This window comes from Perissodus microlepis, chromosome 18 (assembly GCF_051167445.1).
Source record: "Perissodus microlepis isolate ML-2025 ecotype Zambia chromosome 18, ASM5116744v1, whole genome shotgun sequence".
NCBI lineage: Eukaryota > Metazoa > Chordata > Actinopteri > Cichliformes > Cichlidae > Perissodus > Perissodus microlepis.
This window is the reverse complement of record NC_140478.1, coordinates 10,893,045-10,915,541: the sequence shown is the minus strand read 5'-3', so window position 1 is coordinate 10,915,541 and position 22,497 is coordinate 10,893,045. Positions and strand designations below refer to the sequence as shown.

The 22,497-nt window shown below is 42.8% G+C and overlaps 1 protein-coding gene across 2 annotated transcripts in view; it reads left to right on the top strand.

Annotated features, from left to right (window-relative positions):
• Positions 1 to 278: 278 nt before the first annotated feature.
• The window catches only part of apoltp (apolipoprotein lipid transfer particle homolog), a 42,269-nt gene continuing 20,050 nt past the window's right edge, over positions 279 to 22,497 (top strand). Inside the window, exons 1-43 of one of the 2 annotated variants that reach the window (XM_084911985.1) lie at positions 279 to 420; positions 581 to 631; positions 767 to 933; positions 1,035 to 1,105; positions 1,344 to 1,509; positions 1,620 to 1,757; positions 2,034 to 2,208; positions 2,668 to 2,810; positions 4,225 to 4,328; positions 5,971 to 6,136; positions 6,233 to 6,418; positions 6,528 to 6,680; positions 6,915 to 7,059; positions 7,756 to 7,914; positions 8,094 to 8,212; positions 8,300 to 8,497; positions 10,111 to 10,269; positions 10,366 to 10,550; positions 10,659 to 10,841; positions 11,159 to 11,250; positions 11,557 to 11,726; positions 11,832 to 11,985; positions 12,081 to 12,157; positions 12,247 to 12,427; positions 12,509 to 12,664; positions 13,249 to 13,382; positions 13,506 to 13,664; positions 13,812 to 13,995; positions 14,154 to 14,365; positions 14,591 to 14,779; positions 15,024 to 15,166; positions 15,253 to 15,412; positions 15,511 to 15,594; positions 16,721 to 16,858; positions 17,050 to 17,166; positions 17,266 to 17,358; positions 17,500 to 17,714; positions 17,846 to 18,039; positions 18,128 to 18,382; positions 18,478 to 18,707; positions 18,858 to 19,022; positions 19,994 to 20,071; positions 22,093 to 22,464. In XM_084911985.1, the coding sequence (XP_084768111.1) occupies positions 366 to 420; positions 581 to 631; positions 767 to 933; positions 1,035 to 1,105; positions 1,344 to 1,509; positions 1,620 to 1,757; positions 2,034 to 2,208; positions 2,668 to 2,810; positions 4,225 to 4,328; positions 5,971 to 6,136; positions 6,233 to 6,418; positions 6,528 to 6,680; positions 6,915 to 7,059; positions 7,756 to 7,914; positions 8,094 to 8,212; positions 8,300 to 8,497; positions 10,111 to 10,269; positions 10,366 to 10,550; positions 10,659 to 10,841; positions 11,159 to 11,250; positions 11,557 to 11,726; positions 11,832 to 11,985; positions 12,081 to 12,157; positions 12,247 to 12,427; positions 12,509 to 12,664; positions 13,249 to 13,382; positions 13,506 to 13,664; positions 13,812 to 13,995; positions 14,154 to 14,365; positions 14,591 to 14,779; positions 15,024 to 15,166; positions 15,253 to 15,412; positions 15,511 to 15,594; positions 16,721 to 16,858; positions 17,050 to 17,166; positions 17,266 to 17,358; positions 17,500 to 17,714; positions 17,846 to 18,039; positions 18,128 to 18,382; positions 18,478 to 18,707; positions 18,858 to 19,022; positions 19,994 to 20,071; positions 22,093 to 22,464 (6,675 nt within the window). In that variant the 5' untranslated portion in view covers positions 279 to 365. The remainder of the gene's footprint in view (positions 421 to 580; positions 632 to 766; positions 934 to 1,034; positions 1,106 to 1,343; positions 1,510 to 1,619; positions 1,758 to 2,033; positions 2,209 to 2,667; positions 2,811 to 4,224; positions 4,329 to 5,970; positions 6,137 to 6,232; positions 6,419 to 6,527; positions 6,681 to 6,914; positions 7,060 to 7,755; positions 7,915 to 8,093; positions 8,213 to 8,299; positions 8,498 to 10,110; positions 10,270 to 10,365; positions 10,551 to 10,658; positions 10,842 to 11,158; positions 11,251 to 11,556; positions 11,727 to 11,831; positions 11,986 to 12,080; positions 12,158 to 12,246; positions 12,428 to 12,508; positions 12,665 to 13,248; positions 13,383 to 13,505; positions 13,665 to 13,811; positions 13,996 to 14,153; positions 14,366 to 14,590; positions 14,780 to 15,023; positions 15,167 to 15,252; positions 15,413 to 15,510; positions 15,595 to 16,720; positions 16,859 to 17,049; positions 17,167 to 17,265; positions 17,359 to 17,499; positions 17,715 to 17,845; positions 18,040 to 18,127; positions 18,383 to 18,477; positions 18,708 to 18,857; positions 19,023 to 19,993; positions 20,072 to 22,092; positions 22,465 to 22,497) is intronic. The other variant, XM_084911984.1, reaches the window with a different exon arrangement.

Below are 22,497 nucleotides of genomic sequence, written 5' to 3'. Positions count from 1 at the left end.
CTGTGTGCCGCCCCATTTTAAAAATCCTGCAAACACCCCAGTCTCCAACTCAGTATCCTTGCAGCTGCCAGCTTTGCAAAGAAATTCTCTCCTTACGTGGTTCATGTCTTATGTCTGTCCAAGTCAACAAGGGTGTAAGAAAACTTGATGTTTTGTGAGGCCCGGTGTTCTGTCAAGTGATTGGCTCAGTGAATGTTTGTAGCTTCAGTCTTGGAAGGTATTTCCTGATTGGTTGCTGTGAGCAGTATGGGTCACAGAGGAAGCCCATGTACAAGCCTGGTCATTCAGTGGCTGTGAACAGTGCTTGGTTTTCATCTCACTCATATGTGGAGGATCGGAGGCAGCCAGACCTGTAGTGGGTTGCTATGGCAGTATTGTTGCTACTCTTCAATGGTGTACTTATTTTTCTCCTGCTACATGGTAAGTTTTATGGTTTGCTTTGTTATATTAGTTCTTGAAGAGTGAATTCATTTTCCAGTCAAAACAGGGTTTGGCTGTAGTAGATGTTATGTATAGAAGTTTGACAAGGGCTGTAATGTTCTGTCGATATGCCTGAGTTGTTGTTTTTTTTCCTTTTCAGTAGGTGATTGCCTACAGGGGAAACCAAATCTCTGTGATTTAAGTTGTTCTGGTAAGATCTTTGTTACTTAGTCTAATGGATCTCAGATTTATGGATGCATGCACACTGACAAGGAGGGTTTTTTTCTCTCAAAATTTCCTTTTCAAATGTTTAATTGTGTTTTATTTGTTAAATTATTTTCACTAGGATTTCCTACCTCTGAATTACTCTATCAGAAAGGGGTGAGATACACTTACAGGTATAGCACGACAATTACCAGCACCCTTCACGGCTCCACTGGTGGCAGGAATGGTCTGGCTTTGGACTGTCTGGTTGATATTGACGTGGTCTCCAAGTGTCACCTAATGATGCAGGTCAGCTTTAATAAAATAGTTTTTGCAAAAAAACAACAATAAAAACGCATTATTAAATAACAAAAAATCTGATATTTAATGTGCATGTTTGATCTCTACAGATAAGGAATCCACAGATAAAACGGCTTTCCCCTCAAAAGGAGCACTCTGTGCAGCATTTAAAAAGTCTGAGGTAAAGCCAGTGTATAGATTTAATACAGTCCGGTGTGTTTTCACAGATGATGGCGAGTGAATGAGTGCAGAATTCCTTCTCTTCTGTTTCCTTTTGCATGTGTGTGTATGCCATTCTGTCCGCTCATTTTGGAATGCTGCAGATGTTTTTCCTGTGAATCTGATTCTCAGTTCAGATGCTCTACTTGTCTGTGTTCCCCGGTCTTGTGGGGGCCTCATCTGGTGTTTTTGTTTCCCAGGGAGTCACTGGAGAGAACACGCCTCAAGTTCTCCCTCCAGAGGGGGAAGGTCACGGCCCTCTGTCTGCAGGAGGGGGAGCAGGTGTGGGCTCTGAACATTAAAAGGGCTCTACTGAGCATGTTCCAGACGTCCCCCATGGCTTCCAAACTGACATTAGAAAATGAGGTGGGTTCGTGGAAACGGAATTTGTTTCCATTCATTTCCTAAATATGCATGTATATGAAGAAATTCTTCCCAGGGGTATTTAACTTTCTTTCACTCTTTCTTTTCCTCAGACGGATGTGTACGGCACCTGCATCAGCAGGTACGAGAGGCGAGGACTCATACTGCTGAAGACCAGGGATCTAAAACAGTGCCATCAGTCCAGGCTGGCAAACTTCTGGCCTCATTCAGTTGCTCTGAGTGAAGACACAGTAAGATTAGGGATCTTTCTCAACAGTGTTTGGAAATGTTGATATGTCATTAATTAGTGACTGACAAAGTTGGAAATAAACATGCACATGGTGGTTATTTTATGGTGTAATTCCTGTAATTTGGAATGAATACTTCTAAGGAAAAGGCAGAAAAAGGAGTGATGGTGCTAGTCCTCTGCACAGCTGAATTAGAACATATATTAAAGTGTGCATTTGAGTCATATTCTAATGATAATGAGTTTGTTTCTTCTTTGTCTTTTTGTTCTTTTTTTCTAGTCGGTGCATTTGGAGCTACAGTGTGCTCAGCGCCATGGCTCTGTAATGGAAGAGGTTAACTGTACTGAGGCTGTATCCATGATGACATGGTCCAGGACTACAGGGATGGTGAAAACCCAAACAGTGTCTAAGCTACTCTTGCTCAGAGCCCAGCCAGGAAGTCCTCTAGGAGCAGGTCAGAAGACTCTGCAGTCACCTTAATCGAATCTAATCCCACTCACCACCCTAAGTCCCAAACATGTCACCTGTGTGGGTTAATGAGGGTTTGATAATGACATCCATAGGAATGGGTCAGCACTGACTGCTATACCATGCATCTCTCTGATTTCATGAAATCTTGGGGTTCCGTTGCTCCACCCATGGCTGTTTGTTTACTGTTTTATAATACACTAACCCCATGTTTGCCTCAAAATGCTGTGAACTGTGGGTCTTTCCCTCACGTGAAGTCTGCAGAAGAACAAAAAGTTTGGTAAACTGGGCTCAAAATGTCTGCTAAAGAACTCTCTTGCACTTGACAATTTAACAGCGTGAGCGCGTCCATGGTCTTAGCCACAGCGCATCTCTGTGGGTTCTGTGGCATTGGCTCTTACTCTTTCAGAGACCTTGATTCGTGTTCTCCTCATTGTCCCTGCAGATTCCTTAGGCACTCGTGTGCCAGCTGACCTTCAGTTTGAGGATGAAGGAGCTGCAAGGCTGGGAAAAACTAGACCAGCAACACCACAGGAAGTTGGTCAGACTGTCAGGATGTTATGCAGCCTCACCTCAGACCCACAACTGGTAGGCCATAAATGTAGCAGGTCACAATCTTTTAATTATATCAATTATACTGCAGTCCTCTTCAGCAGTGACTGTGAATAGCTTACATTGACTGCACCATGTCAGATCACTGAAGGTGTGTTTGTATATGTAATTCATGGCTGGACATCCACTGAAGCTTTTGGTGCAATAGCTCAGAGAGTGATTACTATGAATATCCCTTCTAAAGGTTAGTCTCCTTAGCCTGGCAACTTGTTTACATGGGAGGTTTATAAAGACTTTCCCCAGACCAGGGGTTGCCAACCTGCGGCTCTTTAGTCCTTAAAGTGCGGCTCCGCGTGGTTTGGGAAAATAAATTAGAAGTATTTAGCTGAAGTGTATTTTATTCATGTTAGTTTGGAAGATTTGTGATATTGAAATATAAATATAAATAAAAATATATTCTATTATTTTTTCATCGCTCAAAATAAGCGTCACACTCGCAGAAGCCGGTATACACGCCGAAACGCCATGCATTTATCGAGACTTTCCACCCCAGGTAGGTCAATTATGGATCTTCGGATCCACATTATGTCAGCAGCTGTTCTCCACCGTGAACTATGTTAAAAACAAACACCGCTCACGCCTCACAGATGACAGCTTACAGTCCTGCGTTTTCACACACGGTTGCTGTACGCATACAGCCCGACACATACCAACACAACAGCATAGATAGCACAGACGTTAAGGTAGCGAGGCGTGATTGCGGGTGCCGCTCAGGTGCGTCGCCTCTCCTGCAGCGTTGCTGCAGACCACGCCCCGCCACACACATTAACCAGGTAAAAAACATATTTAGGCAGAATTTTGCAAATATCTGTTTTTAATTTTTCAGCAGCATAGTGCTTTTTTTCAAATTATTTTTTAAAAGTCAGGTCAAGGCTCCCAAAGCCCAAAAGCAATATGAGGGTGGCGGCTCACAAGAGTTTTTGTTTGCTACATGGATCATTTTAGTTCAGCTGGGTGTCTTTCCTTTTGTTATATTTCTTTAAGAGTTCAAAATGTGTTAATTAAATAAATAAAATGTAATTTTCTCTGTAGCACTTCATGGATTTCATAAGCAACACACCTTAGTTGTTCACACAAAGCATAAATGTAAAAAACAATATATACAGTGTTATCTTGATTTTAGATGTCAAAAAGTATTTGCGGCTCCCAGTGTTTTCCTTTGCGTGGAAACCGGGTCCAAATGGCTCTTTGGGTGTTAAAGGTTGCAGACCCCTGCCCCAGACTCATTAAAATGATAAACTTATAGTGTGAAGATCAAGTGATTGGTTCACAGTTCTATAAGGGTTCATTTTTCTACTTTAACACTTTTGAAAAGCTGATACTTGACATTCACTATATGTTAGCAGCAACTTTAGTCCATATTATATATGTTTGGTTTTTCTGCTCCAAGGTATCACAAGAGTTTATTCAACTGGTGTTCCAGCTGAAAGATCTGACTATCTCTCAGCTCAAGACACTTTGGCAAGAAGCTTCTTTCAAGTGCCGCAATGACTGGTCAGTATATCCCAGAAGTTTTATAAATGAGTATCCTTTGGTTGCTCCTTGAGTTCCCTGTCAATCTACCGCCAGTAAAAATTATGTAAACATATGAGTATACAGAATCTGTAGGCCAGGAACAACACTTTTGATACTGAAAGCTTTATGGTTCCTCTTTTCAGTCCATTTGTCGACTGAGTTCTTTTGTTCCCAGGGACTAGATCAGCAGACCACTAGCCCATGGGATTCCAGATTGTCTCCACCATGACTATTGTGCATGTCAGTTAATAAAACATATTTCCCTTAACTGCTAGTTGGAGTAAAGCTAAAATAACAGCCAACTTAATTAGACAATATTCTGTGACTGAAATGACCCAGCGGGCCCAAGGACAGGGTCACCTCCTTGTCTATTAAACATATCAAATCTGGCCTTATCACAGTGGATTAATGATTTATTACTCACAAGAGTAACAGAAAGCAATTAGCAAGGAATTGCCTGTAAGGTGCGGCAAGAACAGATAGTGTTCAGTGTTTTTTAGTGCATGACTTCATGGCAATATAATATTATTACAATACTTTACTCAAGATATAATATTATTGCAATTTTTGTCATTTTCTGATATGCTGAGTATTGTAATAACATATGTGTGATTTATCACCTTTTTATACAAATTATGTCCTCAAAGGTCAACTGTGTCCATGTCTGTTGTATATCTAATGAGATTAAATTCAGTTGGTTTGTTTTTACTGCAAAATGAGATGGTTACTAAAACCTTTCATAATTGTTGCTATAAGACACAGTCAGTCTAATATCAATCTGTGTACTTTAAAGTTAACAGCCTTCCTGTTCCACAGGAATATAACCAGAAAACAATCCCCTGGCACCCAGCTGTGCTCATTTACAGTCTCATTCAGACTCATGGCAACATGCTGACAATCTGTCTGCATTTAGAAATGAGACAACAATTACAATCACTCTCAGACAACCACTCTGAGAGTGATTGCAGTCAGTCCAAGTCAGGCTGCAACTATTTGCAGAAAGGTTGCCTCCTATCAGGCGACTTGTGCAATCGCTTTGTAATAAAAAGTGATTCTGAGTGTGCAACACCAACAAGCTCTGGGCAACCATTTACTCACCACCCCTGAATAGAGAACACATTGAGTAGGCAACCACCGATTTTAAATGCAATGAGGTTACTGCCCTATTTTAATCAGGGCACTCAGGCATTAGCTTGCTCTGAATTTGGAGGTAGCTTTGTCAAGCTAAGTGTTCCCAGTGCTGGATGGTTTGTTTTTGTTTTTTTGGCTGAACAGTTTACTAACTAACATAATCTCAGGATGGCATTGCATGAAATAAGCCCTCTTGTTCATAGAATTCTCTGAGTATTTCAAATTATTTGATAAAATATTGATCTTTAGTGTCCCTGTACTGATACAATATCACCACAAAAAATATCACAATACTATGCTGTATTGATTTTTTTGTCACACTCCAAATGTGTGAAATGTGAAATTTGGAACTTTGTGAGGAAGAATAATAAAAATGATAACCGAAAATATTTTGGTGCCCAGTGAAATGTCCAGTTAGATATAGCTTGAGTTAAAATAATCAGGTATATATGAGCAGTTTGATACTGATGTTGATTAATTGTTTGGACAGGCAGCCGCTGTTGGATGCATTGCCGGCATGTGGATCTGAAAACTGCATCATATTACTGACTGACCTGATGAAGAACAAAGAGGTGGAGGAAGAGCAGGCTCTCTCTCTCCTTACCACCATAGCCCTCGTCCCTCATCCTTCGTCAAAGATCATCTCCTCCATCAATGTAGGAACCTTCTGATGACACTCATGATGACCTAAGTCTCTCATCAAAACTCACATGAAATATGTTAGTTACCCAGATGTCTGCTCTTTGTGTTAGGCTTTAACAGAGCTCCCAGAGCTGCGGTCCAAGACCCTGTTGGCTGGATCATCTCTAGTCTATCAGTTGTGCCGGAGGTCTCAAAACTCCTGCACTGAGCTTTCTCAGGTACAGACCTTTATGCAGATCCTTGAGAAAACCCTTCAGGAGGGCTGTGAAGGAGAAGAACCCACTCAGGTGCAAGAGGTAATGCAGTGACCTAGAACTTCATCGCACTCTCCATTTAATGCACAATGAATTGTGAGAGGATTTACATAAACAATGCCCAATTTGCATTTGTTATGTTGCCCACCAGGTTCTTTATGCTTTAAAATCAGTGGGAAACACTGGTGTGTCTGCTTCTGCCTTCATTCCCCTGCTAAGCCGTTGCATGCTGAGCTCCTCAGCGGCCCTGCAGCTTAGGCTTGCTGCAATCCATGCCTTCAGACGCTTTCCCTGCTCAGCTGATGTGAGTTAATTCAGAGTTAATATTTAAGCCAGCAGTTGAATAAAATTGTGCTAAAAGAGCATAAGAAACCACCCTTGGTGTTCTTTATGCTCACCATATTCTTAGACAAACCTTCATGAGCTGTATGGTTAAGTGAGGCGATAATCAATTCCCTGTGAGCTGAGGTGGAGATGACAAGGTGAGGAGGTGAATAGGAGCCGAACGTCAGTACTGACAGAGATTTCCTTCCCTCAGAGGTCTGTGCTGTTGCAGCTGTACAGCTCTTCCCAGGAGGATACTGAGGTCAGAATCGCCGCATACCAGCAGCTCATGCGTTGCTCTGACCTGGATGTGTTTGAAGTGGTGAAGACGACCCTGAGGAGTGAGACTTCCAGTCAAGGTGGGGTTTGTGGAAGAGATGGCCGTAACAGCTTCTGCTATCAGAAATGTTTAATGGTGGAAAGCAGGAAAATAGTGAAGTGCTGGACAAACAGCAGGATATTTGGTGGTCACTAAATCTCAGAATATTTCTTCGATATTCTCTGAATATAAATATTAGATCATATTTATCAATTTCCATATATCACATTAATACTGTATTCTTGAAAAAAGCTGTTCCATGTGGGAACCAGAGAATGAAGTTTTCAGCAGTGTGATCTACTCCCATCCCGAAGCAGTAAGGTCTGGGTCTGACCATTAAATGAAGATGCAGGTTAAAGAACTGTGAAGCATCTGTTTCTGAAACCAGAGACTCTGATGCACTTATCTTCCTGCTGAGCTGGACAAGTGGCGAGGGTCACAACTTCTCTTAGAGACAGTTTTCACAGTTCTGTGAAGAAACTGTTACATATAAAAAATAATTTTTTGAATATTCTGTCAAAAAACAAAACAAAGTCATTTAGATATAACCCCAAACTCTTGAGTGATGGCACAGATTGAATTCCTTTCTGTGTATCTTAGAGGCGCATGTTTGATTTATGTTTATTTGCCAGAATTTGTTAAGGAATGTAAGGGAATGCAATAATGTTTCAGACTTTTACTCGGCTTGTCTGTGACCTAGCATGTCTTGAGCTCTTCCCTTCTTCTGTTTCTCTAGTGGGCTCATTCGTGTGGAGTCACCTGACTAATATCATGAGGAGCGAGGACCCCGCAAAGCAAGCCCTCATTGAGTTGCTGCCCGACGATATTATCAGCAGAGATTTTGAAGCCGAGTTTTTAAAATATTCCTCCTATTCAGACTATACTGTCTCATCAGGTATTTAAATTTTAAAACTGTAATTCGTTTTCATAAAACTGCACGATACATTATTTGGAAACAAATAAAATGAGGTGCTGAGCAGTGTCACTCTACCAGGAGGGTGATAATGCATTTAAAGGTGCACAAATATATGTCTTTTTATATTACTTTATTTTCTTCTTTTGTATTTGTTTTAGGCGTCGGAATCAAGAATGTGGAAACATCTCTAATTTTCTCCCCAAAATCATTTCTACCAAGATCTGCTTCTGCCAACTTGACCGTGTATTTTCATGGCAGAGCCCACAACCTTCTAGAGGTGAGTTTAACCCACATCTTATTTTTTACACTTTACGGTCTTGAAAAGTGATATTTCGAACGACTATATTTTGCTCCCTGACTTTAGGTGGACCTTCATGTTGAAAATGCTGAGCCATTTTTAAAGAGCATCTTTGGGCAGCAGCAGACAGAGAGAGAAAACACAGCTCAAAGTGGAAAGCATGAGGCCAGGAGCACAGGGAGAAAGACGGACGATGGGCGTAGAGGAGAAAAAGAGACGTGTTTATCGAGCACTGACAGCTACCTGAACCAGGCCCGAGAAATGGTGAGGTCAAACTGTTACTTTAGGGGTGTAAGTCATAACGTATAATCTGAGCTTGCTCAGTAAGATTTTTGTCTGAAATCCAAAGATACTCAGTTTATAAAAGCAGACCAATCAACTGTCAAACTCATCCCCTGACCCTTAATCAGTGGCAGGTCTACAGGACAGTCTTCATACTCCCCGTACCTCTTTCCAGCTTTCAGTCTGTGTGTTTGCACTTGAAACATTGTTGGTTGGTCCAACTACGACATAAAACTGAGCACTAAAAACAAGGAAATTTGTGTTTGGTCGATTATTTCTTTGCTGTACCGATGCTTCTTGAAAATAAATCTTATATCATTGGAAAGCCTGTTTATCTGGCCTTAAATGGCGCCACATTTGTAGGAAAACTTACAATTATGGGTTGAGCAGCAGAGTCGAGTATGTAAACAGCTTATTCTGCTACTGGCTCTTGTTTATAGTGTTGGATGATTGAAGTCTGAAGAAACAAGATATACTAGCAATTTAACAATTTATTCATTTAACAAACACGGGCCTCAGCAGCGTGTGGCCACACACTGCTGTGGTATGGCATCCATCAGCATTTGTCACAGGGCAGCCAGTACATGTCACAGTTACAGATACACCACATCCAAGTGCTGTATCCCATAAGTGTTGATGTTGAGGTCAGGACTGCAGACAGGCCATTCCATCCTCTCCACTCCAAAATTCTGCAGGTAGTCTCTGATAAACCCGCTCTGTGACGGGAAGCTTTGTCATCTTGCAGGATAAAGTTCAGTCCCAGACGCTGCAGTTACTGGATTGAAAGAGAGCTGTCTGGCTCTAAACCCAGACAGCTTGAAGTTGCCCTATGGCACGGAGCTCTTTGTTCCAAATGTGGCACTAGTTAAGGGGAAATAAACAGGCTCTCCAACAGTATGAGATTTAGCATTAGTACAACAAAGAAATAATCAGCCAAATGCAGATGTCCGTACTTTTTGCGCTAAACTTAAATATAGAGTCCTATGTAAAAGCTATCAATCATTCTGTAGTCTCCAGAAAAGGTGGAAATAATGAAGTGGTAATTTTAAATGAAATAAGGTGTATTCAGTAAATAAAAAAACAAAACAAAATGATGGATGGATGGATGGATTGGATGGATGGATGGATGGATTGGATGGATGGATGGGTGGATGGATTGATGATGATGGATGGATGGATTGATGATGATGGATGGATGGATGGATGGATGGATGATGGATGGATGGATGGATGATGGATGATGGATGGATGGATGGATTGATGATGGATGGATGGATGGATTGATGATGGATGGATGGATGATTGATGATGGATGGATGGATTGATGATGGATGGATGGATGATGGATGATGGATGGATGGATGCATGGATTGATGATGGATGGATGGATGGATGGATGGATGGATTGATGATGGATGGATTGATGATGGATGGATGGATTGATGATGGATGATGGATGGATGGATGGATTGATGATGGATGAATACAAAATATGAATATAAAAATTGTAGTATGAGAAAGTAATCACATTCACTGCCGGTGAGTCAGTAGCTGATATCTTTGTTACTTTATGGAGTTTTGGGGTGTTTTTGCAGTTGTTTGGAAGAAAGAAAATGGATGCGAACATGCCCAACTGCTGGGTCGGTGTGAAGGTGTTTGGGAATGAGCTCAGCGTGTTCACATGTGAAGATCTCTACAATCAAATCAACCAGGTGTCGCTGAGCATGGCTGGACTGGCTGTCAGACTGCTCAAGGTGGGACCCCTGTTGTCACGTGTTATTACAGTCTCTTATCGCCGACTCTTTACCTCCCATTATCGCCCTGATTGTCTCTTCCACTCTAACCTTCAGGGTCATGAGGTGCAGCTGAACCACAGATCCACGTTGATGGCGGAGGAGCTGGCTTTGCCATCTCTGTCTGGTTTACCCGTCAAACTGGGCGTCAACATGACCTCCCTTCTTTCACTGCATCTGAAAGGCAGAGTCAATTACAGGGATTATTCCCATTTCTCCCTGAATGGATACATCAAACCCAAGTACTTAAACGTTACCAAATGTCACATGGGCTCATCTTTCTTCACGGTCTGGTTTTTTTGTTTGTTTGTTTTTACTGTGCCAGGTGAAACTTGTCTGTTTGTTCTCAGTGCCTATGTGAGTCTCTCGGCCAGGATGGGGGTTGACGGGGCTCTGGGTCAGGCTGCGGTGGAGTGGGTGGCTGAGCTGAGGAGCTCCACGAATCTGGACGGCAGCATCCAGCTGCAGGAGGGGCAAGATTTCAGGGTCACGCTTAACACACCCGAGGACTTAATGGACATCTTCTCTCTCAGGTACACATTAAAAAATTTCCCCTAATAAATCCCCTGTTTTAATGAACGTGTGTGTTTTTGTGTGTGTATTTACTTAATCAAAATCCTTGTTAAGCATTAGGAGACAGTTTAGAGAGGGTTGAAGTGTATCGTGTGTATGATGCACTGTAAAATCTGTCAGAGTTACAGGATGGACTCAGGATTCCAGCTGATTAATGGCATTACCGTAAAAATTATTTAAAAAACATGAAATACGACTAAAAATTTGTTATAGTTGCTTTGTTAAAATTTAAAGACGGGATTGAGAATGAGTGATGATCTTTTTTTGTTCTCACCAGCTCGAGAGTGTTTCAGCTCAGCGGAGACCACAGAGAGGAGATAAAGGGGCCAAAGAGTCGAGTACAGAAGACCACCTGCACACCGAAAACCTGTGAGTTCTACAAAAGCGGTGCACTTTTAAACGTGTGTGTGTGTGTGTGTGTGTGTGTGTGTGTGTGTGTGTGTGTGTGTGTGTGTGTGTGTGTGTGTGTGTGTGTGTGTGTGTGTGTAGTTTAATTAAGAAAGTGCACTTCACTCTCCTTTGTTCACAAAATCACAATCATATATTATATGTTTAAAAAATTAATCTGAAGTTGTCTGATTCAGTTCATTAACTGCCTTTCTCTGATTATTGTACGTTATAATATTTAGTAAGTAATAGTTATAGTATTATAAGTACATGTCTGGTTCCCTGCAGGGTCCAAGATGGTGGGTTGGCAGCTGTGCTCCAACACCTCTTACCCATCCCTTGCCACAGGTGTTGCTTTCCTCCCCTCTGGACCAGTGCACCTCTCCCTCAGACTGCTGAAGCTGGACAGAGGCCTCCATTACTATCTGCTTGAGGCTGCTTACTCAGTACATCATCAGGTGCCAGACAGCATTAAGATATGCACGTGAAGCCCTTCCACTGAGTTTATTTTATCTGAATAAAGCTGATTTTGTTATTTAGTCTCACAGTGGTTTGTGTTTCAGAGAGGGACCTGGCTTCCTAGGGAGGCCTCCATCCACCTCCTGCTAGCCACTCCTCAGTCCTCCATCCCGAGAGACATGTCTCTGGATCTGGCCTTCAGCCCTCGCAGACTGCTGCTGAAGATCATTCATCCTCTGAAAAGCATCCATATACATGGTCGGCCAGACAAACAAGCTAAGATCACACACGGTGTTTGGATACATTTATGAAAATGTGTTTTGTCCTGTTTTTTTGGGTTTTTTTTGTTGCAGGTCAACTTGAGCAAGAGAGGAACACTAAGTCAGCAAAGCTGGAGCTCATGATTGATGGTGTTCATTATTACATCATGGTAAATATTGTTCTCAAGTTTTCAAAAATACATTCGATCAGTTTTATCTAATTTCCCAGTTCTAAAAACATGTATATCATCCACTGCAGGGTTTGATGGACACCCAGACCTTCCTGTCGGAGCAGAGGACTCGCTACCACCTTGAAGCCAAGATGGCCCCCGATCGACATCCCATGATCCTCTCTGCTAATATAACTCGTGGGCTGGGGGGCAAAACAAGCTTTTCTGCCACTGTGAAAAATGTGTTCAGAGAGCCTGCATCGCTGTTGGGTACTTTTATAGTTGTCTCTAAAATCTCTTCTACAATAGACAGTAGACAGCAGAAAACATGCAAGTGATATGTGCTTTTAGTGGCCCTGGAACGCAGGCGGGATGGCAGCAGCAAGCAGTACTCTGTGGAGGCGGAGCTCCTCCTACCTGGTGTAGTCGGCAGCAAGACGCTCGGGGTGATGGAGCAGAGGGGCTCACTGTGGAGCTCTGTGCTCAGGCTCAAGTATGGTTTGGGAGGTGAGGTTTAGCTTGCAGATGGTACAGGACACTTCAAACTGTTTATACCCCAAAACACACAGTCTTTTAAAAACAGGAATATCTGCTTTCATCAAAAGTTAACAAATATCGCAGATTCTCCTTTTAAAGTTTTGTTTGTTTAGATTGATCTGTAATGTGTTTGGTAGCATTCATATGCCTGACATTTTTTCTGCAAACACAGCCCAAACAGTTTTGAATGAATTCTGATCAAACTTTGTAGGTGTTCAGAGTGGAGTCATATTAACAATCCATTCAAATTTGGCTAACATCCACCCAAGCCTTCGAAGTCAACTCAATGACTTATTGGTTGAAAACTGACTAAAGGCTTCTAACTTACAAACTATGATTCTTACAAGAGTAAGAAAATACCATATAAAGATTTAAAACGTCATGTCACATTTGACCTTTGACCTCTCCATCAAGGTTAATAGACTGATCTCAAGGTCAAAGTGATAATAATGCTATATAGAGCTATTTAAAACTATGGAGCAGGAAGTAGTTCTTATCAATACAATATGTCTGACAGGTCATCACTTTCCTATTTTATTTGGGCTTCCCTGCAGTTGATTCTCGCCACCTCCATCAGGAGTGCTACACATCTCAGAGAGTGAGGAGCGAGAGGGATGCAAACCTCACATACATCATGAGAGCCGATCATGAATTCTACTGCACCAGCACCGCTCCTATTAACCATAAGGTACCTGCAGACACATTTAATTTGAAGCCGCTCTGCTTCATCTATTACAAACAGCATAAGCTGGCGGCGCAAGTTATCTCCGGGTGATTGAAAGCATTCCGGTTGTTTGTGCGTCCTTCTCAGATCCACCTCAGGCACGAGGAAAGCTTGAGCCATGTTAAATCATCTTTGGATATTAGCTACGGCAAACACTGGGATGAGATAAACAACAAACACACGCTTCTCCTGAGCCAGTCTTTCAAAAACCAGTCCACAGAGAATCACACCCACTACACTCTGGAGGTAACCCGACCTGAATTCAGAGCTTCCCGTTCTCTCTGTTAGCCCGGGGGAGGCTTTTTATCCCAGATGACTTCCAAAGCAGCAGATTAATATTTTCTGTGGTCAGAAGTAATACGGCTACCTTTCCTCTCCTTAATCTTATTCCAGTTCAACCTCCAGGCACCGGAGAAAAACATGAACTACAGGACTCAGCTGCTACACTCTCACCTGACACAGCAAGGCTCTGAGAGAAGCACTCATTTAAAAATCAATTACAACAATCTGATGCCGCTGGTGGCTGGATTACACTGGAAAATCCCTCCTAAAGATGCCCTGCACAAGATATGGGAGGGTAAAAACAACTCACAGCCATCTTACATTACAGCATGCTTAAGGTCCACTTTCTCTTTTCATATTCCTACGTTATATTTCTTTGATATACTAAATTATTTTTTTAAAGTTTGCAGGAAGTTGACTATCAGATTACTTATTTTTCTTATTATTGTTTAGGATCGTTTAATATGGACACACCATGGCTGTACATTTACACTGCACATAAGTTAAACCAGCTGCAGAGCCAAACGCTGCAGCTGACCTCTGAGCTGACAGCCAGCAAGTGGCTGACCATCCGTAACCTGGTCCTGGAGGGTTTTTACAGGGACAGGGGGAGAGAGAAGGAGGCCCGATTGGAGCTCTACACACCAGCAATCACCTACATCCAAGTAAGGAGAGAATAAAGTGCTCTGCCTGAATATCACCATTTAGTTTTTAATTAAATAAAAATAGATTTTTGAATTTGTGGGTTAAAAAAAGTGTTCAAGGCGCCACTTAAATAAAATCACTTCCACACTGGAGTGAAGTAATTATAAAGATAAAAAAAGAAATATTGTGTGTTTATGAAAACTCCACCTTTAAAAACACACGCCTCTTCCTCTGCCCTGCCTCAGGCGGGGGGCTGGGGTTTGCTGGGGAAGCGGAGTGTGAAGGCCTCATGCTCCTTGAGCTCGCTGTGGACTCCTCCCCTCCAAGGAGACATTTCTCTGGAGGCCTCTAAATTCAGCCACACCCTGCAAATGGCCTCCACCTATGGCAAGCAAAATGTAACCCTCGCTGCTGCCCTGACCGCTGCTGATAAGGTGGGTGGAGACGCTGGGCTGCTTTTGTGGTTTGGGCGTGTTAAATGTGTGTTTAATTATAGAACGAAGCCATCATATTGTGTTGATTGTAAAAGTCTGAGATCACAACAAGCATGAGAGATAACCCGTAACCACCAACTGTATTTAAAAGGCCAAAATCGCACATTTTGATAGCGTAGGGCCTGAAAAGGTTAAAGGTTGTGCTGTAGTAACAAACCTGCCCTTTCATTTGGATGTGATGAAGAATTTGAAAAAGAGGCAAGGGATTCTGAAGATGACCTACACAAATCCAAAGAGTCTACCCACTGAAGTGGAGCTTGAGGGAGTAGTAGAGGAGCTGAAGAACGACAAGAGGATGTATAAGAAAACTGCCATGCTCCAGCTCAGGTCTGTGCCGTAACTTACAGATTACAGATATTTTGAGAAATGACCGCAAGAACATTGTTGACTTTAATAGTCTCCATCTTGCACAGACAGCCCTTCCAGACCTTTCCTCCAACTCTCCTCCTCCGGGAGACTTTCACCGTCGACCTCCTCAATGGCCTCTACGTCCTAGAGTCCAAAGCTGGTTTCAGTGACAACAGAGAGGTCGTCCACACCCTGACCCTGGGCTACCGACCACCGAGCCCTTTTGTAAGTGCTGTGTAAGCTAATAATTCACCTGGGCATTTGAAAGAGTGAAGTGGGCTGTAAACAGTGATCCTCATCTTTAAATGTGATCTCATATGTAGGTTTGTTCTGCACTGATCCACCCTTTCAGCGCTGACGCTATTCCATCAGACTCGGAAATCTGTGTGACCGTAACCAGCAACCAGGTAACCTGCCAACCTTTAAAGGAAAAAAAAACAAGATCTAACATAGAGGGTAATCAGCTGAACCCCAAGAGAAGGCCCATTGTCTGTGACTCCAATGGGTCCATCACTGCAAGTGCTCCACACTTTAGCATAATTGGTAAATCAAGATCTGAAACAATGAGTGAAAGATTATGTGACATTTTAATTTTGCTGTCATGTGACTGTAACTGGCAATGTGAGAGACTCATTGCCAGTTTTTGCAAACACTTGATTAAGATAACTAGAAAGAGAACAAGAGAGCATATTACTCCCATAGTAGCTTCTCTTCATTGGCTCCCTCTTAAATCCAGAAGTTGGCTTAAAATCCTCTCCTCACATAAAAGGTCTCAAACAATCAGGCCCATCTTAAAGACCTCATAGTACCATGTAACCTCAACAGAGCACTTTGTTCTCAGACTGTTGGCTGACTTGTTGTTCATAGGATATTAAAAAAGTATCCTTGCCCCTTTAGGCCCCTCTTCTATAGAGCCAGCTCTCAGTTTGGATTCGCGATACAGACGCTGTCTCTGCTTTTAAGATTAGGCTTAAAAGGTTCCTTTTTGATCTGCCTCTGAATCCTTGATTTGTTGTGCTGCAGTCTGAGACTATTGAGCATTTCTTTTTTCACTCACTATGTTTTTAAATCCCTCTTTACGTTTAATTATTAGTTACTATTAATCTCTGGGTCTCTTCAATGATGTATGTGTTGTTCTCGCTCTCTCAGCACTCTTTCCCCCCCCCTCACCCTCAGCTGCCCCTCCCTGAGGTTTCTTACTGTTAAAAGGGAGTTTTTCCTTCTCACTTTCTCCCCATATGCTTGGTCGTAAGGGTTATCTTATTGTTGGGGTTTTCTTTCTAATACTGTAGTGTTTACTTCACAATATAAAACACCTTGAGGTAACTGTTATTGTGATTTGGCGCTGTATAAATAAACTGAACTGATTGTATTTGGTATTTTTTAACTTTATCCAGTATCTTTTGAAACGCAAGTGCCTGAAATATATAAGTTTGGCAATTGTGCCAAGAATAGTGTAGATGGATAATAGTGGAACATACTGGCAACATTCACGTATTAGATGTTGTTTCGGTTTTGTGCACTCTTCTTCAGAACCAGAGAAATATACAAGGGAGGTTACGAGTTGGAAGCAAGGAGAGACTGACTTTCTCTGGGCAGCTTCAGCTGAACCCTACGCATTCAACTCACCAAGCAATAAAAGTTAAAGGCAACTTTCTCCATCAGCTCCAGGTAAGCGGGCTTCTCTCTATCCTCAGAAAAGTGTTTAGGTTAAAGAGCCGTGTTTGTGTGCGTGATGCACTGGATGGTGACCGCAGTCAGCAGTGCAGTAAATGATGTACGTCTGCTGCTGACAGTGAACGGTGTGGTTTACAGTAACGAGGCCAAAGTTATGACCGGTTAATCTGTTATTGCTTTTACAGCTGCAGCTCCCCTCCTCTGCTTTAATAGAGGGAGATGTACTTTGGACCCCAAAAAGCAACAATGACTTTGATTACCAGGCCAAAGGGAAACTAAGAATAGAGCGGCAAGAGTGCCAGGTGAGTAAAGCAAACACCTTGTGCATTTGATGAGCCGACATTTTTTAATTAATTTCTGGTTTCTAAGGCTTTCGTGTTTGTTTTTTAAATTCCTGTCAGCTTTCTGTGCAGCTGAATGGAACATCAGGCAGAGTTGGTCTGTATTCATCTCTTCGTCATCCCTTCAAATCAAAGATTCCCAAAACATTAGAGGTGGGCTGATTTGCATTATTTTTCCTTTAGCGTTCTAAAAATACACATGTTAAGATCTTGCAAAAAATTCAGGTTATGTGAAACATTTTCATTTTGGGGTATTAGTTCAGTCGATGTACTGTTTGACCTGTCAATATGAAGGCGTCTGCAGACATGTCCATGGTGACTGGCAAAGGGAGCAGCTTGGTGCATGTGAGGGCTGACGGGAAGGACAAGCTGAAGCTGAATGCGGACATGTCCCACTACATGCAGAAGGGAGACAGAGCTGTAGGGCTGAGGCTGAACTTATCCCAGAGCCTGCTACCTACAGCCACGGATCTACATGTAAACATAGCAGGGAACGTGTCCTCAGACAGGTTTGTCTGTTATGTTATTTTAAAAAAGCCTTTAGTCTAGTCCTCAGTCACACAGTAACTAACTCTAACAAAACTGCTTTCTCTTATGGACCTTTGACCTCTTTTCCATGATCATCTCCTGTCTCCTCCAGTGTCTTTCTACGTGGCTCCTTCACACAGGGAATGCAGGCTCTGCTGGCCCAGCTCAAGGGGTCTTTAAAACACTCACAGGGGATCCAGATGGCTGTGACAGGGGACTGGAGGCACACGGTGACCAGCCTAGATTTCTTGCCTCCAGTCCTCGGGTTGGATGGAGCATTGGGGCAGTCTGACAGTTTAATCGAAGGTAGACCATAACCTGTGTCCTTTACTTTAAACTTGCCTTTGCCTGTAAAGCGTCACAAATGACATGTAATGCATGCGTGTTGTTGCAGGACAGCTGAGAGTTAGATTGATGGAGACAGTGTACAGCGTGGAGCTGCGACACCAGCGAGATCCCGGAGCAGCTTTGGAAGGAGATGATGGAGAAGGAATGATGGAAAAGAGGTCCCACAGGACCCACGACTGGCTGTGTGTTTGGTCCGGGGAGGAGCATTTGTGTGTGAATGCAAGCCGCCAGCAGGGGAATCAAGGGACAGGAGAGGTCTACACACGACTTTCTCACTCTTTCCATGTGCTGAGAGCCACAGGTGATCATTGCAATATCGAAAGGATACATACGCAGTACTTTCTACACATGTATATATGTCCCTGTCTCTGAGTTTCCCTTGTCTTCTGAGTACAGGTGTACCTCCTAACAGTAGTCTTGAGGCTAAATGGGCCCAGGAAGGTGATGGATTATCAGTCCTGGGAGAGCTGCAGGTTGGACTTGAACATCTTAGAGCGGAGTTTCATGGAGGCAGGACAGACCACACCAACCCCCAGTGGGTATTCTCCTCTAGGCTGCAGCACCAAGTCGAAGCCCTGCTTAAAAGAGGCCTGACACCCTCCTTTGAGGCTAAAGCGCATTACCAGGTGCAGGACTGTCCTTTATTTTTTAATTCTTGCCAAGAGCATAAAGTAGTCGGGAAGCAATTGCATTAATAAGTTATCTTTCTCAGGATATATGGTGTATAGCTGTAGGCTGCTTTCCTTTATTCTTATATTTATTTTTCTCTCTCTTAGTCAGAAACAGAAGGACTGGACACAGGCTTGGTCCTTTACATGGAAGATGTGAGAGCTGCTGACATCCTTTTAAAAGTTGGATCAATAAATACAACACCTATTTTGGTAGTGTCTCTATGGCAACAGATGAAGCTGCTCCAAGGACTCGTACCCACTTCCTTACAGGTATATTTATTTAACACCGTTTACACATGTACACTCACAGAATCGGGCTATCACTGTAAAAGGAAAACTGTGATTACTTCTTTGTACCTACCCATGAATATGTGAGCATCCAAAAGGTCGATGATCTATGAATCTATATTCAGAGAAAGATTACAGATACAATCATTTAAATTAATCTCAAAATGGATAAATGCAACAAGGACACAGATATGGATCTGTGATCTTCACTTACATTGTTAGTTCCCTAAGATAAACAGGACCAGCTACCTGTCCATTTTCTTAACAGCTTGTCCATGTTAGAGTAATGAAGGTGTTGGGGTGGGGCACATGACTGATGGGTCACCGGGCCATTACAGGTTACTATAAAGAGAGAGACAGTCACAGCTAAGCCCAGTTTAGACTCACCGATTAACCCGACATGCAAATCTCCCGCTAAACGCTGCACCTCCGCTTGCTATGTGACAACAGCACTTCTCCAGAAGCTTTTGAACACATTATTTCTTATTTGTTCCATGAATGAAAAAAGGTACAGTAAAACAAATCTTTGATGTGCCAGCAGACAGTTTTTGTTTCCACAGGAAAGAGCCAGACTGGCTGTCTGTAGCCCTTGTGCTGAGCTACGCAGATGCTAGATGTATCTTTATGTGTGGAAGGATGAAAGATTGAAGGATTTTCTAGCCTCACTCTCAAAAACAAAGAGGGTTTTTTTTTAATCAAATGGCAAATATTGTTTCATACAAGGCAAAAGTTTATTCTGTTTCAACTAAGAGCACTCAGTGATCATTAGTGTCTTAAAATACACAGAAATGCTGTTCAACACTAAACATATGTGTTCCATAACAAGGTCTCAGATTATTATGTTATGGCACTGCAATATTTTTATGTGGCTGGTCTAAAGTTCAGTGATTCCTCTTCCATCTCCTCCTTGAAACAAAAAACAAACTTTGCCAACGGGGGTTTTGTTTTCACAGATGAACTGCACAGGGGACGTCACCGCAGACCGGCTCTCCGCTCACTGCTATGGAAATGTGGCAGACAGCCCGGTGGAGGTACGAGCCTTTCGCTCCTATAGACCACACAACAGGCTCTGCTATGGCCTCTCGCTTGCTCACTTTAGGCTTAGTGCTCATGCTAAAGCCTGTTACAGTTCCAGTGGCCGAAAGGAGCTCAGAGCTAACCTCACTCATTCTTCTGTGCTCTTACTTACATATTTGGGGGTTCCCACCACATCTGGTGTTAGGTTCCTCCTCCGGCCTGGCCCTGAGAGGTGGGTCCTGGGGATGGGGATAGTGGTCAGTCCGTGGAGAGCAGATTTGAATGTGGGACTGAGGTTGGAGAGACCTGGGCAGTATTGCTGGCACGGGCTTCTTGAGTATGGAACCCACAGTTCTACTCAAAAGGCTACAGTGACAGGACGGATGAGCCTAGAAAGGTGGTGCCACATCTTGGGAGATGTTCGTGTAGTATGGGACTCTCTGAGATCCAGTCTAGTCGTGTCCCTTCGATGCACGGGGGTGGGGCGGCTGGTCTGGAGGCAGGTTAAAAGCATAGAGGGGGGTAGATCACATAAAGCCTCTTTAACTGTGCATGCACAGGGAGGAAAAGATGGACTCAGAGGATCTCTGAGCCTTCAAAACCAGCAGGACTTCCTCCAAGGCCTCTTGTCTGTATTCCTAAAGAACCATAAAGCTGAGCTGGGTTGGAGACTCCAGCACCAATGGGCCTACCTTGGAACAATCATCCCAAACAGATTGGACTGTCATGGCTCAGGTGAGCTTCTTGATACCTCCCTTGCTGGAAGCGCTCGAATCTCTGTCAACACCCACTCTGCACAGATGAGGATCACTGCTGCCTGGGAGCCCTTCACCTCTTTCAGAGCTGTACTTCAGCAAAACCTGCTAGCTACTGCTCGTGTACCACAGGAGCTCACTGTTAGCATGGCGACCTCAGCAAGGCAAGCCCAGTTTGAGGTGGAAAGTGACGTGTGCTCCATGCTTCTCCTGACCAGTCAACACAGAGGAGGAACGAGCAGGAGGAGAGGGTGGATGCTTTTTGCCCGAGAGCGATGTGTCTTTCTAAAGGTTAGAGAGGAAACAAGGAGCAGTTGAAGGAAACTTGTTTCCCACCTGAAGGAAAGCAAAAGAAACATCTTCACTTTGGAGATGACTCTTTGTTTTCCACTGCAGTGTGAGCTGCATTGAAAACACCAACAATGAATAAAAAAGCTCAGTGGCTTCAATGAATGGTAACTTTCTAAGGACTGGTCACTCACAGGGCAACATAAAGCTTTAGCTGTGAAAGTTAAATCTATCCCCATAAAATATGTTGCAGATATTTAGTCCTCTTGGGATCTATTTTGATCCACTTTGATCAATTTAACCTTTCCTCTAATGCTACCATCAACTGAAAAATAAAATGTAAAATTAGAGAAAAAGTGTATCCATGGGTACAATCATAGAGCAGTATATCCTGTGTATCCATTTAAAAAACCCTGAAATTTCTATAGAATATAGTAAATTAAAAAAAAGACTTTTCTGTCATTTAATTTTGTAATCATTACCTAATTACATTTGGTGTGTCATGAATAGCCACTGGGAAGGCCTTATCAGCAATGATACGACTGTAAAACTTATGAAAATACAGTTAAAAATCTGAATATCTGCCTTCCTTCACATTTTCCAAAGCTGTCCAGTGTGGCGGGATTGGAGTATTTGCCAGGCCGATTCTGGCCCCTCCGTCTTATGTTTGACACCCGTGGTCTAATCCTCTAGATATGACGTCCACCCTTCAATTAAACTCTGAGAGGCTTGCTGTACTTACACTGGGCTAATGAAATCCAGCAGATATCTGCCTTTTAGCTGAAATATTAAACCACCTAATCAAAAGTTTGATGCAGCAAAGTATTTGCTCTTCTCAGTTCTTTGTCCATTTGAATATATTTAGGCTACATTGTTGGACTGAGATTTTAGGACTTTACATACACCTCCTTGTATAATTCACATTTTTTTGTGATTAAATATTTGAACTGAAGGATTTCTATAAATGTAATCTTTTATTCCCTCCTCTGTAGGCTCTCCTGCCTCCACAGACCTCATTCAACGTCTCCATCACTCAGTCTGGCTGTTCCACAGATCTCAGCACTGTCCTGCAGGCCGAAGGAGCACAGAAAGGCAGTCTAAACCTGTCTCTAACTTGTGATCCTCAGCTTAGTCTCCGGGCATCTGTACAGCACTCAATTGAGCCAATAAAGAAGCTGCAATTTCCTACCCATGGAGAGCTATTCCTGAACGTCTCAACTGCCCTTCTGCCTGGTATGGAGGTCGGCCTGGAGGTCGGACGTTGTTTCTTTAGGGGTAATGTAGGGAAAGTCAAGGCTTCACAGACAGAGACTGAGCAGACTTCTTACACTGTTAATGTGAGCAGCTTCTGTCCTTCTCTGCAGGTGAGTAAATCTGTCAGTTGTGTTTAATACAGC